The sequence below is a fragment of the Sciurus vulgaris genome (assembly GCF_902686455.1).
Source record: "Sciurus vulgaris genome assembly, chromosome: 11".
NCBI lineage: Eukaryota > Metazoa > Chordata > Mammalia > Rodentia > Sciuridae > Sciurus > Sciurus vulgaris.
This window is the reverse complement of record NC_136472.1, coordinates 75,231,143-75,244,345: the sequence shown is the minus strand read 5'-3', so window position 1 is coordinate 75,244,345 and position 13,203 is coordinate 75,231,143. Positions and strand designations below refer to the sequence as shown.

General features: G+C 42.2%; 1 protein-coding gene and 1 pseudogene across 3 annotated transcripts in view; one reads left to right on the top strand and one right to left on the bottom strand.

Annotated features, from left to right (window-relative positions):
- Positions 1–7,346, top strand: part of INTS4 (integrator complex subunit 4) — a 101,991-nt gene extending 94,645 nt beyond the window's left edge. Inside the window, exon 24 of one of the 2 annotated variants that reach the window (XM_079105092.1) lies at positions 4,471–7,346. In XM_079105092.1, coding sequence (XP_078961218.1) covers positions 4,471–4,649 — 179 coding nt within the window. In that variant the 3' untranslated portion in view covers positions 4,650–7,346. The remainder of the gene's footprint in view (positions 1–4,470) is intronic. The other variant, XM_079105093.1, reaches the window with a different exon arrangement.
- The window catches only part of LOC306640671 (coiled-coil domain-containing protein 43-like), a 436,234-nt pseudogene extending 423,392 nt beyond the window's left edge, over positions 1–12,842 (bottom strand). Inside the window, exon 1 of the transcript XR_013766810.1 lies at positions 12,799–12,842. The product of XR_013766810.1 is annotated as a coiled-coil domain-containing protein 43-like (transcript). The remainder of the gene's footprint in view (positions 1–12,798) is intronic.
- Between the last annotated feature and the right edge of the window lie 361 nt (positions 12,843–13,203).

The window sequence follows — 13,203 nt, the reverse complement described above, 5'->3', positions numbered from 1 at the left end:
CCAATAATTCTTAAATTTGGCCTTTTCATGATATCCCATGAAAAGATTCTGTTCATGATTTCTTACCATCTTCTCTGTTTGGTCAACTTTGTTTTCAAGATTAATATTTTGTCTTCAATGTCTGAGGTTCTGTCTTCAGGTGTTCTATCCTATTGGTTATGCTTTCTATGGAGTTCTTAATTTGGTTTATTGTTTCCTTCATTTCAAGGATTTCTGTTTTTTTTTTTTTGTTTGTTTGTTTTTTGTTTTGTTTTGTTTTTCAGTATCTCTAACTCCATATTGAAATGATCTTTTGCTTCCTGCATTTGCTCTTTTAACTGTTGAGTGGCACAATCATTCAAAGCCTGCATTTGCTCTTTCATCTCATCGTTTGCTTCTCTGATCATGTTAATTATGCACATTTTGAATTCCCTTTCAGACATTTCTTCTGCCATGCTGTCATTGAATTTTATTGCTATACCATCTAGGTTTGTTTGGGACATTTTCTTCCCTTGTTTTCTCATATTGCTTAGGTATCTACCCGTCTAATAGTGTAACTCTGAGATATTGCAGATTTCCTCTATTGATTATAGTGTCCCTGTAGATTTTCAATAACTCACCTCTTAGCCTTCAGTAGCCTGGAATCTTGGAGGAACTTGATAATGTGATGCTGCACTAGGAAGCTGCCCCTCTAGGGGTGGTGGCCTTCAGGTGGGGTATACCTGTCAGTGGACAGAGGCACCTCCACTTGTTGACTGATGGTCCGCCAAAGGAGGACTAGACTGCAGACTGGGGCACATCTGATTGGGCGTGTGTCTCTGGTTCTACTGCCCTGGTGGGAAATCCTCGCCCAGCGGGGAAGACTCACCCAGTGGGGAAATTTCGCTGGGCAGCTGTCCTCTGAGAAGTTCCCTTCAGTCAGAACTACCACCTGAACTGGGAAGCCCTCCTCTGTGATGTTCCCAGGGGTCCTGACCTACTGCCTGGGCTGGGGAGCCTCTCCCTATGAGGGACTCCCTTGTTGAGCAGCCTTCCTCTGCTACGTTCCCTGGGGGACCGGAGCTACTGCCTGGGCCTCAGACCCTCACTCTGCGTTGATGCCTCTCTCTGTGCAGCCCTCCTTTGCAATGCTCCCGGTTGACTGGGTTCTCGGCTCCAGCAGGGGAGTCTCACTGGGCCACTCTACTCCACGAAGTTCCCTGCGTTTCAGGACTACTGCCCCATCCGGGGAGTCCGACCAGTGGGAGACCCTCACCCGGTGGCTCTGAGTTGGTCCCGAGTCTCTCAATACCTCCTCTTCTTGACTCCTGGGTCTTGTCAAAGGTCCTCTAGCCTCCTGTAGGTGTCTCAGGAAGGGAACTGCCCTTCCAATGAGGATGGCCACACCCTCAGGAATAATTCGAAATGCCTGCACCAGCCTATAAAGAAGCCTCTGGCTAGCTCCACAATGGCGGTGGTCTGGCTCATCTGCCAGCTTGCTCCGGGATGGTGACAGACCTTGGCGTGGTGGTAGGGCGGGGTCACTCAGTGATGACGTGTGTCTTTGGCCTGGTGGTTGGGCGGGTTGGTTGCCAGCCGTCTATCTCCACAAGGCAGGTGGGTTGGGTGCCCACCGACTACCTCAGTGATGCAGGCGGCCTGACTCACCCACCAGCTCGCTCTGCGACTGCAACTGACCAGTGATGGTGCTGACCTCGGTGCAGGGTCAGGCGGGGTCGCTCAGTGATGGTGTCTGCCTTCGGCCTGGTGGTTGGGCGGGTTGGCTGCCCGCTGCCTAGCTCTGCAAAGCGGGTTGGGTGCCCACCGGCTACCTCCATGATGCAGGCGGCCTGACTCACCTGCCCACTCGCTCCGCGACTGCACAGTACCTTTATTTTATTTAGTTTTTTTAATGTGGTGCTGGGGATCAAACCCAGGGCCTTACACGTGCTAGGCAAGCACTCTACCACTGAGCCACAACCCCAGCCTGAAACTTGCTCTCTTTATCTTTGTATCCCCAATGACCATATGTCCTGTGTCCTTAGTGCTTGACGTGTAGTAGGCACTAACAAATAGTGAAAATGAAATGCATGATTTTAATTGGCGGTTGAAATTTATTCAATTCTTAGATCAACTCTGTGGTAGAAATTAGTATTTTCTTCATTTCATGGGTTTGTAAACAGAGCCATGTAGCTGCTTAGCAGTAGTACTAAAGCTGGCACTCAGATGTCCTAGCTCACAAATCCTTTGCTGCTTCACTCTACCATTCTCCCTTCTTCCCTGGGACAGGAAAGAGAAACAGGTTCTTTTTTTAAATGTGCTTACATCTTCTTTGTCCTTACTCAAGAGAGATGTTGCCTGAAACTTGTAGAGTTGGTCCCTCCGCAGCTCTCAGGGGGCTGCTTCTCTGTGAGGCAGGATGCTACCATGCAAGAAACTGAGTCATATCGGCCAAGTTTCAACTTCTGCCTCCCTTGCTGTGTGAGCCTGAAGAAGTTATTTTACCTCTTTTTCTTTTTTGTTATCTTTATGATGGAAAAAGACTATAAATCTCCTAGGAGATATATTCTTCCAGGCATGTTGAATTTGCCCCAGAGATCATTTGTCTCTCCCACTCTTATTTTCTCCTCTCTCCTTTTCTCCAATGGCATTGAATTGCCATTCTTATGAAATACTGATAAGCAAAGGCAAAATGTCCCTGTAGGGTTGAGTGCTACATAAACTCCCTCTGACTTTACCACAATATGGCTCATTGAAAATGCTGAGAGCCACAGCTGAGGTTGTGGTTGGCTGTCTGGGATAGAATAGGATAGTGTGGTGGGAAAGCTGATGCTGGTACCTACTGTGACTCCACCCTTCATGGAAGATTCTTCCGGAGTCTGGTACTAGAGAGCAATGCTGGTATCATTAACATACCCACTTGATGCTAGCATAAGGCCCCCATGTGATGTGGGTGTCTGCATACCACAGGGTTGGAAGTGGTGATATGAGTCTGCACTCAGGTCTCATGCTGAACTCACAGGTTGACATGCTTGCTCTTCCTTGGCTGCCTGCGAACCTTTCCATTACTGAGGATAGCAGTCCAGTCTCTGGAAATGCCAGAAATAGGCCTGGGAGACATTGAGAAGTCCTGAAGCCTCTCTCTTGTTAATTTAGATCCATCCAGATCACTCTTTTTTTTTTTTTTTTTTTTTTGCGGTGCTGGGGATTGAACCCAGGACTTGTGCTTGCAAGGCAAGCACTCTACTGACTGAGCTATCTCCCCAGCCCTGAGGCTTGTCTTTGACTCTTGCATCTTTTTCTCAAATTGTGCCAAAATAAAGAGGACATCCCAAGTTAAATCTATTCCTGGCCTTTCCGTTTGCCTTTAGCTTTTTCTGAAATCTTCCTACCTTCTTCAGTATGGAAGCCATGTGGTTAATAGATTTTCTCACTTTGTACACTGGGCTCAAATTCTGTCACAGGTGTGGATTTGGGCAGCCACTTAGAACCTCTCTTGAACTGCAGAATATTTTTTCAAGATTGTGACAATCTTTCTTTCATGATGTGGCAGGATAAGAATTCCTGGGTTGTGTGCTTGGCACAGAGCAGGTGTTGTATTCCAGAGCCTTCCTGCACTCCCTTCTCAGTACACATACCCTCAGAGCAGACTGCATTGCATTGCAACCATCTCTGTCTCCACAACCAAACAGCCAGCAACTTGGAGGGAGCTCTTATTTATTCTCTCTAGGGCCCACCATGTTCAGTCACTAGGTCAGCATTGTAATATAATGTGATAAAAAAAGATTTTTTGACACTGTTTTAGGTCCCCAAAACATGTTTTTTCCACTGGTGAAAAAATTCTGGCAAAACTATGTCCTGTTTAAAGGCTTCTTCAGTAAGAAAATGGAGTCCTTGGTGCCTACTACCCAAAGTCTTAAAATTGAATTATTTATCCAGGTATGAGAATAGGCCCCCGACACTTTGTGGCCTCTGTTCTGAGGCTGGCCTCTGTAGAGGGCTATTTAGCTTGTTCTTGGATTGCTCTCAGGTCAGCTGTGGCTCTGAGCTGCAGGGAGCCCACAAGACCCACGGAGAAGATGGCAGGGGAGTATCACATCTGCAGACTGGGGATTAGCTGCACAGACTGGGAAAAATTTTTTTTTTCTAGCTAAATTTTTTACTCCCTCTGGTATTAGGGATTGAAACCAAGGGTGCTCTACCACTGAGGCACTTTTTATTTTTTTAATTTTGAGACAGAGTCTCAGTTGCTGGGGATGACCTCAAACTTGTGAACCTCCTGCCTCAGCCTCCCAGAAAGCTGGGATTACAGGCATGTGCCACCATGCCCAGCTAGGAAAGTGGTCTTTTTTTTTTTTTTTCCAGGGGGTGTGGTGGTGAGGGTTGCAAACAGATGAAGAAATGTTTTTGAAACCCTATTGCTTCAACTTCTGATGTTGCTTTTACATGCTATTTCATTCCAATTCCTAGCAGTTGCCCAGTCATAGAGGGTTTCTTTTTTCTTTTTTCCAGAACCATGCCAGGTGGAAGTAAGGCTGCTGCTGGCCTACAACTCCAGTGCTCGCATTCCGAAATCCCCCTGGATGGAGAGTGGTGAGGTATCACCGCAGGTGGAGACAAGCATCGAGGGCACCATCCCCTTCAGCAAACCTGTGAAAGTCTACATCATGCCCAAACCTGCACGGCGCTGAGTCACGGTCTTCACAGCCATGATCGAGAAGGTCCTTCTTAGATGTCAGTGAGCCAGAAGCCTAGAGAAGTCCACCTGGAATTGACTTGTAGGGCACATGACTCTTACAGACTCACTTGATATCACACAGAATAAATTATTATTTTTTTTATTTAAAAAAAAAAAACAAAACCCTTTCAGTTTACCTTTTCTTTCCACATTAATGGAGAAAACACCAAGCTGTTCTAGTTTGGCCATAGCTTCAGCATTTATACCACATGCTTATGTGCTTGATTCTAAGGTGTGAAACACAGACAACCAATTTTCCAGCCACTTCCAAAGAACTTTATTTAAGCCATAATCCTCTTTCTTGAAGTGATAGTCTGTTTACCACAGCCAATTCTAAAGCTGCTTTAACAGCTGCACTTTTTTTATGACTGAAAGTTCCTGAAGGACCTTAGACATCCATTATCTTGCTGAGAGGCCTCTTCCCTAACACAGTCAATGCCTGGGCCAACAACTGAATAGCTGGAGAATGAATCATTTTCATCCTGAGGGAGATTCTTAATCTTGCCTGACATTATCCTTAGAACCTCTTCCTTTAATAAAATAATATAGAAAAGCCTTATTTTAGAAAAGAAATCAGCATTATGGGAAAGAGGGACCCAGCATAAGAAATAAAGTCATTTCCTGCTGTATCCATGATGAGTTGGAGCTGTGTGTGAATAACAGGTGCAGTTATGATGGAATTATAGTCAGTGCTACAGAGCTTAACCATGTGGTGGGGCCTGTGCTGTATGCTCTACCTATCATTTAATCTTCACAACAAATGAGGCTTAGAAATTAAGTCACTGGTGGGAAAACTACAAAAAGTAGTTAATCTTATATTCATTCAAATCCAAGAAGATCCCAGAGACCTAAACTATTCCGCCTCAGAGAATGCATGAACTGTGATTTGAATGTGTCCCTGAAGGCTCATGTCTTGGAAGCTTAATCCCCAAAGCAGCAATGTTAGGAGGTGAGTTCTCGGGAGAGGCAATGAGGTCATGGGGGCCTTGCCTCAGATGAATTAATGTCATTATCATGGGAATGGGTTAGTTATCCCAAAGCAGGAAGCAAGTTTGCCTTCCTGCTGTTTCTTGCCCTTTTACCCTCTGCCATGGGATGACATAGCACAAAGACCCTCACCAGAAGCCAGCACCATGCTTTTGGAATTTCCAGCCTCCAGAACTGTGAGCCAAATAAATTTCTGTCCACTATAAAGTACCCATTCTTGGGTAGTTAGTTATAGCAGTAGAAAATGGAGGAAGACAGTGGCAATGAGGTTTTAAGTCTTCAGTTTCCTCATCTGCAAAAGATAAGTAATTATATGTCAAGGGAGTCTTAATCATATTTGGTACTTGGAAAGCTTATAAAAATAATAGCAAGATTACATAATTACTTGGAGGTGGAGTTGGAATTTAAATTCAAGCATGTTGTAAATTTTTGATGAACTACTGTGTGCCTAACCCTTTGCACAATTAACTTAATTAACCCTCACAAACAACCTGTGAAGTAGGTTCTGCTCTCTGCAGTTGAAAATATTGCAGTGGAAGTTCAAAGAAATTAACTTTCCTAGGTCATGGAACTTGAACTCTGACAGGCAGTCTGGCTTCAAGAGGTCATACCTGTATAGAGGGAGGAAGGGAAATCTCCAGGGGATGGACTTTTCTAGTGTGCTTACCTGTTGTATACATCTCAAGGATGTCACAACAGATCCTCAGGTCATCAGAGCAAGATGTGTCCAGAAAAAGGTGTCTTTTTTGTGGAAATAAAATGAAGCTCAAAGTCAGCTGAATCGTATTGAGGCCCCAACCTGATGGCAGTTGATAGGTTGGAGCATAGATTAAAAACATGAAGACTTAATGCTGCTCACTGAGCCCATCATGCCATAACTGTTGAAAGCCTTCTAAAAGAAGACTATGCTGAATACTTTTCAGATACAATGCCTCCTTTGTAAAAACCTTTTCAGAGCTAGGCATGGTCATGCATGCCTGTAGTCCCAGCAACTCGGGAGGCTGAGGTAAGAGGATCAGTCTGAGCAACTTAGTGAGACCCTATCTCAAAATGAAAAATAAAACATCCAAAATGTAGTGATTCTTCTCCTAAAAGTGGATGTACATTAAGGAGCAGATTTTGGCTTAGTTATCAGAAGAAATTTTGTAAACTGTGAGAATTGAACAGACTATACTCTAGAAGGTATGGAATTTGCCATTTTGGATGGGTTTGGACAGAGGTTGAGCAAGCTTCTGTCAAGTCTGCTGCTGAGGAATTCAATTATTTGAGGGGGTGGGCTCAACCTTTTAAATTCCTTGTACCCATAAAATTCAGGTTATGTGAAAATGAGAATTTTTAATTTTTCTTCATCTCAGTCCACATTTTTTTCACTGAATATCTCATAAATGCCTAGAACAGAGCACAAAGTACCCTTCAGTGTGATACCTTCATTTTTAAGTGAATATGAGAGACTGAGCTAGAGTGGTAAAGCCAAGGCTGGAACACAGGCCTCCTGATTCCTAATGTGATTTTATTTTTTTGTAGTTGTAGATGGACAGCATACCTTTATTTATTTTATTTATTTATTTTTATGTGGTGCTAAGGATCAAACTCTGCTTGACACGTGCTAGGCAAGTGCTCTGCCACTGAGCCAGAACCCTAGCCCTGCTAATGTGATTTTTTTTTTTTATTGTAAACAAAGGGGATACATGTTGTTTCTCTGTTTGTACATGGAGTCAAGGCATACCGTTTGTGTAATCATAAATTTACATAGGGTAATGTTGTTTGATTCATTCTGTTATTTTTTTTCCTTCCCCCCCACTCCTCCCACCCCTCTTTTCCCTCTATACAGTCCTTCCTTCCTCCATTCTTGCCACCCTCCTTAACCCTAACCCTAAACCTAACCCTAACGCTAACCCCTCCCACCCCCCATTATATGTCCTCATCTGCTTATCAGCGAGATCATTCGTCATTTAGTTTTTTGACATTGGCTTATCTCACTTAGCATGATATTCTCCAATTTCATCCATTTGCCTGCAAATGCCATAATTTTATCATTCTTTATGGCGGAGTAATATTCCATTGTATACATATGCCGCAGTTTCTTTATCCATTCATCAATTGAAGGACATCTTGGTTGGTTCCACAATCTGGCTATGGTGAATTGAGCAACAATGAACATTAATGTGGCTGTATCTCTGTAGTATGCTGATTTTAAGTCCTTTGGGTATAGGCCAAGGAGTGGGATAGCTGGGTCAAATGGTGATTCCATTCCAAGCTTTCTGAGGAATCTCCACAATGCTTTCCAGAGTGGCTGCACTAATTTGCAACCCCACCAGCAATGTATGAGTGTACCTTTTTCCCCACATCCTCGCCAACACCTACTGTTGCTTGTGTTCTTGATAATCGCCATTCTAATTGGGGTGAGATGGAATCTTAGGGTAGTTTTGATTTGCATTTCTCTTATTACTAGAGATGTTGAACATTTTTTCATATATCTGTTGATTGCTTGTACATCATCTTCTGTGAAGTGTGTGATTTTTTTTTTATAACAGAGGTCTGTTCCTAGTAAGTGGTCTAGCACATCCAGCAGTCAGAGCACTGGACTCCACTGGACTCTGTCCTCACCCCTTATACAAGCAGATGTCCTATCTTTTAGATTCTGTTTGCTTAAATGTTTTTTGACTCAACCCTCCTCTCTTTCTCTTTTTTTCTCCAGTACTGGGGATTAAACCCAGAAGCACTCTTATCACTGAGCTATATCCTCAAGCCTTGTTATTTTTTATTTTGAGAAAGGGGCTCATGAAGTTGCTCCGACTGGCCTTGAACTTGTGATCCTCCTGCCTCAGCCTCTGGAGCTGCTGGGATTATAGGTGTGTGCCACTGCACCTGGCTCTGTTTGCTTCTCATTATATAATTGCTGCTGCTATCCTGATGCAGCCACCCTCATCTCTCTCAAGTATGATGTTGGCCTTCTAATGGTCTTCTTGCCTCAATCTTGCTCTCTTCAGTCTATTTTTTTTATTAAAATCTTTATTTTTACAGACTGCATTTTGATTCATTATACACAAATGGGGTACAACTTTTCATTCCTATGGTTGTACACAATGTGGAATCACAACATTCATGTAATCATACATATACATAGGGTAATACTGTCTGTTTCATTCTACCTCCTCCCACCCCAAGTCTATTTTTCACATAGCTATCAGAGTAAAAATTTTTTAAAGTTCAGATCTGAACACACCATTCTCCTATGTAAATCCCTTTAAGTATGGATAAAATCTAAACTCTAGTCCTTAAAGGCTCTCCATGCCTCTCTGTCTCCAGGTTTATACACCTTGTCCTAGACTTTCTCTGTACCACTCCAGGTGAACAGTTACCTGCAGCTGTTCCCAAAGCTCCCCATGGTCTCACTCCCTTTAAGGCCTTTGGACCTGCTGAACCTTGGATTGTGCTCTTCCACTTCTCGTTCCTTTCCTCCAATTCCTTAGGACTGGGCCTCATTCTAGAGCATATCTGTCTTCTATTGTCTCTTTGTTCTCACAGCATCCTATGCTTTGTTCAAGCTGGGTATTTATCATTATGTTGCAGGTTCACAAATACAAACCCCTAAAGAAGGTGGACAGGAAAAGTAAAGGAATCCAGTGGCCTAGAGGAAGACCACTGTGACTGAAAATCAGAATTTATTCTCTGTCAGAAGCAGGGAACTGCTGTTCCATCATACTCAATATTTATTTACTTATTGGTATTGAGGATTGAACTTGGGGACACTCCACCACTGAGCTACATCTCCAACCCTTTTTATTTTGAGACAGTCTCACTAAAGTTGCTGAGGCTGGCTTTGAGCTTGCACTCTACCTGCCTCAGCCTCCTGAGTAACTGGGATTATGGGCCTGTACCACCATACTTGCCTTCACTCAATATGTTAATTTGTAAATGTGGGCCTGGTGGTGCCACATCTTCCAGTTCTTCCAGAAAAGTTATAACTTTGCATTTTTTTGTAAAGATTATTTTAAAATCTTGGTAACTGAATGTTAAAATTATTGAGACAAAGCACGTCTCCAGATAGATTTATGCCAGTTTGCACCTTCTATATCATCACTTTATATTTACATGTTTCTTTCTTCCAACCAATCTGTGACTACCTGGATAGTAAGAATATTTGTGTTGTTGATCCCTAGCACAACTCCTGGCATATACCAGGCAAGGAAAGAATGAATGAGCATGTGAATACAGAGCAAAGGTACCAAATTTAGTACCATGGCATGCCTACAAAAACGAGCCCTGAGATTCAAATTTCTGAAAGGTCTTTGTACTTGGCTTTCACATGATTGAATTGAAGAAAGGTCCATACACAGCACTTGGTAGATTTCTTGTCTTAAAAACTACTCAGGTAATAAGAGAAATGCAAATCAAAACCACCCTAAGATTCCACCTCACCCCAATTAGAATGGCGATTATCAAGAATACAAGCAACAACAGGTGTTGGCGAGGATGTGGGGAGAAAGGTATACTCATACATTGCTGGTTGCAGCCACTCTGGAAAGCAGTGTGGAGATTCCTTAGAAAACTTGGAATGGAACCACCATTTGACCCAGCTATTCCACTCCTTGGCCTATACCCAAAGGACTTAAAATCAGCATACTACAGAGATAGAGCCACATCAATGTTCATAGCTGCTCAATTCACAATAGCCAGATTGTGGAACCAACCAAGATGTCCTTCAATTGATGAATGGATAAAGAAACTGTGGTATATATATACAATGGAATATTACTCCGCCATAAAGAATGATAAAATTATGGCATTTGCAGGCAAATGGATGAAATTGGAGAATATCATGCTAAGTGAGATAAGCCAATGTCAAAAAACCAAAGGACAAATGATATCGCTAATAAGTGGATGATGACACATAATGGGGGGAGGGAGGGGTTAGTGTTAGGGTTAGAGTTAGGGTTAGGGAGAGGGGCAAGAATGGAGGAAGGAAGGACTGTATAGAGGGAAAAGAAGGGTGGGGGGAAGGGAAAATATAACAATGAATCAAACAACATTACCCTATGTAAATTTATGATTACACAAATGGTATGCCTTTACGCCATGTACAAATAGAGAAACAGCATGTATCCCATTTGTTTACAATTAAAAAAAAAAAACTACTCAGGCTAGAAGAAATTAAGTGTGGGCAGACTGAGAGCTATGCTGCCTACAAATCAAATCAAAGGATTTAATGATTAATACGTGGGACTAAGTATAGTGTCATAGAAAAAATAGTTTCTCACTAGGCTCCGTATTTCCAGCACTTATCATGTGGACCAGATTTAAAGGTATGGACTATTTATTTGCAATTTTTATACAAAGTTTAATTACTGTCAGAAATTTGTAAGAAGTCTGTACTAAATTCTCATTAATGGACAACTCAGAATGATCACACCCACACCTATCAAACATTCCTCCTAGCTGGCTTTATGAGCCAAAGAAAAGATTTAGAAAGATCCTGTCATCTGTCAAATGCAGAAAGAGCTGCAGAAAAGTCAATAGTAGAACCTCCCTAGATTCTATGCTGGGCCTGTGAGTGCTCTTAGGGACCTCTAGGGATCTAACAAGTGTATTCTAGAAAGAGATAATCCTGGCTTTCCCACTTACTTGCTGTTTGAAGTTGGAAAAATACCTTCACTTTCCATTCTGATTGCCTTAGCACCTTTTCTTGCCAAACCGCATCTTTAGCTGCTCTCCAGTCTATGTTGGCTCTCGGTCAGATGCCTAACTGGGCCAACCAGGTGGCAGGATCATGTAGAGCAAAAATCAGTCTTCTTGGGCTGTTGCTTCAACAAACAACTGGGGTCAAATGCTTTATTAGTTAGGGCTGTGATAAATACCATACCTAGTAAATTTCTGGTTATAACAGCCACTGTTGATTTTCAGTGTATTAAACATTTCATTAAGACAGCTTAATCATCATCTACTTGGTGATGTTTTCCCTAATGTTCTTTACATCCTGATAGGATAAGTCCATTGTGCCATCATTGGACCTTACAACTATTAATATTAACACATTGTATTATTGTTATCAGTTTGTCTTTTTCACATAATTCCTGAGGTCAGGTACTATTAAGTTATACAGCCTTGTACCTCCAGGATCCAGCAACAACTATTTATAAGAAAATTGGTAACAGACTCATTAAATAGGCACAAAATAATTACAAAAGTAAATATGTGAGAAAGTTCCTCTGAGCACCAACATTCTGTGAATCTATGAAATAATAAAATGCTATATTAAGAACCATAAAATGAAACTAGTTGGTTTACACAGTAGCCTCATTAATGGAAATATGACAGTGGTTTCAAGGTATTGATTACTATATGCCAAGGCAATGAGTTAAGACTGTATGAATTACCTCATTTTTTAAAAAAATCATTTTTTTTGTTGTCAATAGACCTTTATTTATTTATTTATATGTGGTGTTGAGAATCAAACCAGTGCCTCACACATGCCAGGCAAGCACTCTACTACTGACGCACAACCCCCGCCCCAGAATTACCTCATTTTAAAACCTACAGTAACCCAGTTACTTAGGAGGCTGAAGCAGGGGGATTGCAAATTCAAGGCCAGCCTCAGCAGACCCTGTCTCAAAAGTAAAAGTGATGGGAGCCAGGCACAGTGGTGCATGCCTGTAATCCCAGTTACTCTGCAGGCTGAGGCAGGAGGACCACAAATTTGGCAACTTAAAAGAGAACTTCAGCAATTTAGCAAGAACCTGTCTCAGAATAAAGAATTTTAGCTGGGCATTGTGGTGTACACCTGTAATCAAAGAGGCTCGGTAGGCTGAGGCAGGAGGATCATGAGTTCAAAGCCAGCCTCAACCACTTAGTGAGGCCCTAAGCAATTCAGTGAGACTCTAAATAAAATATAAAAAGGACTGGGGATGTGACTCAGTGGTAAAGCACTTCTGGGTCCAATCTCTGGTGCCAAAAAAAAAAAAAAAAAAAAAATTTAGAAAGGGCTGGGAATATAGTTCAGTAGTAAAGTATCCCTGGGTTCAGTCCTAGTACCAAATAAGTAAAAAAGTTGGGAATGTAGCTGAGTGGTAGGTAGAGCGCGTGCCTATTATGTGTGAGAACCATCACACACACACACACACACACTCTCTCTCTCTCTCTCTCTCTCTCTCTCTCACACATCCTGCAATGACACCTAGTACAAATATTATCCCTATGTGACAGATGAGAACAGTGAAACTCTTAAGATCAAATAAATGCCCAACCAGTGAACAGCAGAGAATTGCAGTTCAAAATCAAAACTATTTGGTAACAAAGACCATACTCATAGCTATTTAAAGAGGAAAAAAATTAAAAATGAGGCAATACTGATAGTTTATGCAGTTCTTCCAGTCATTCTAAGGTTTCACAATGGCCACCTGGGTATAGAACAAAGACCATCTGAGCCAATAGGGACTTTAAAGAGCATCAAGTCTAGCCCCAGCATTTCATAAGGGATCTGAGAGAACTGTCTGGCTCAACTCTCAGGATTAGATAGCAGA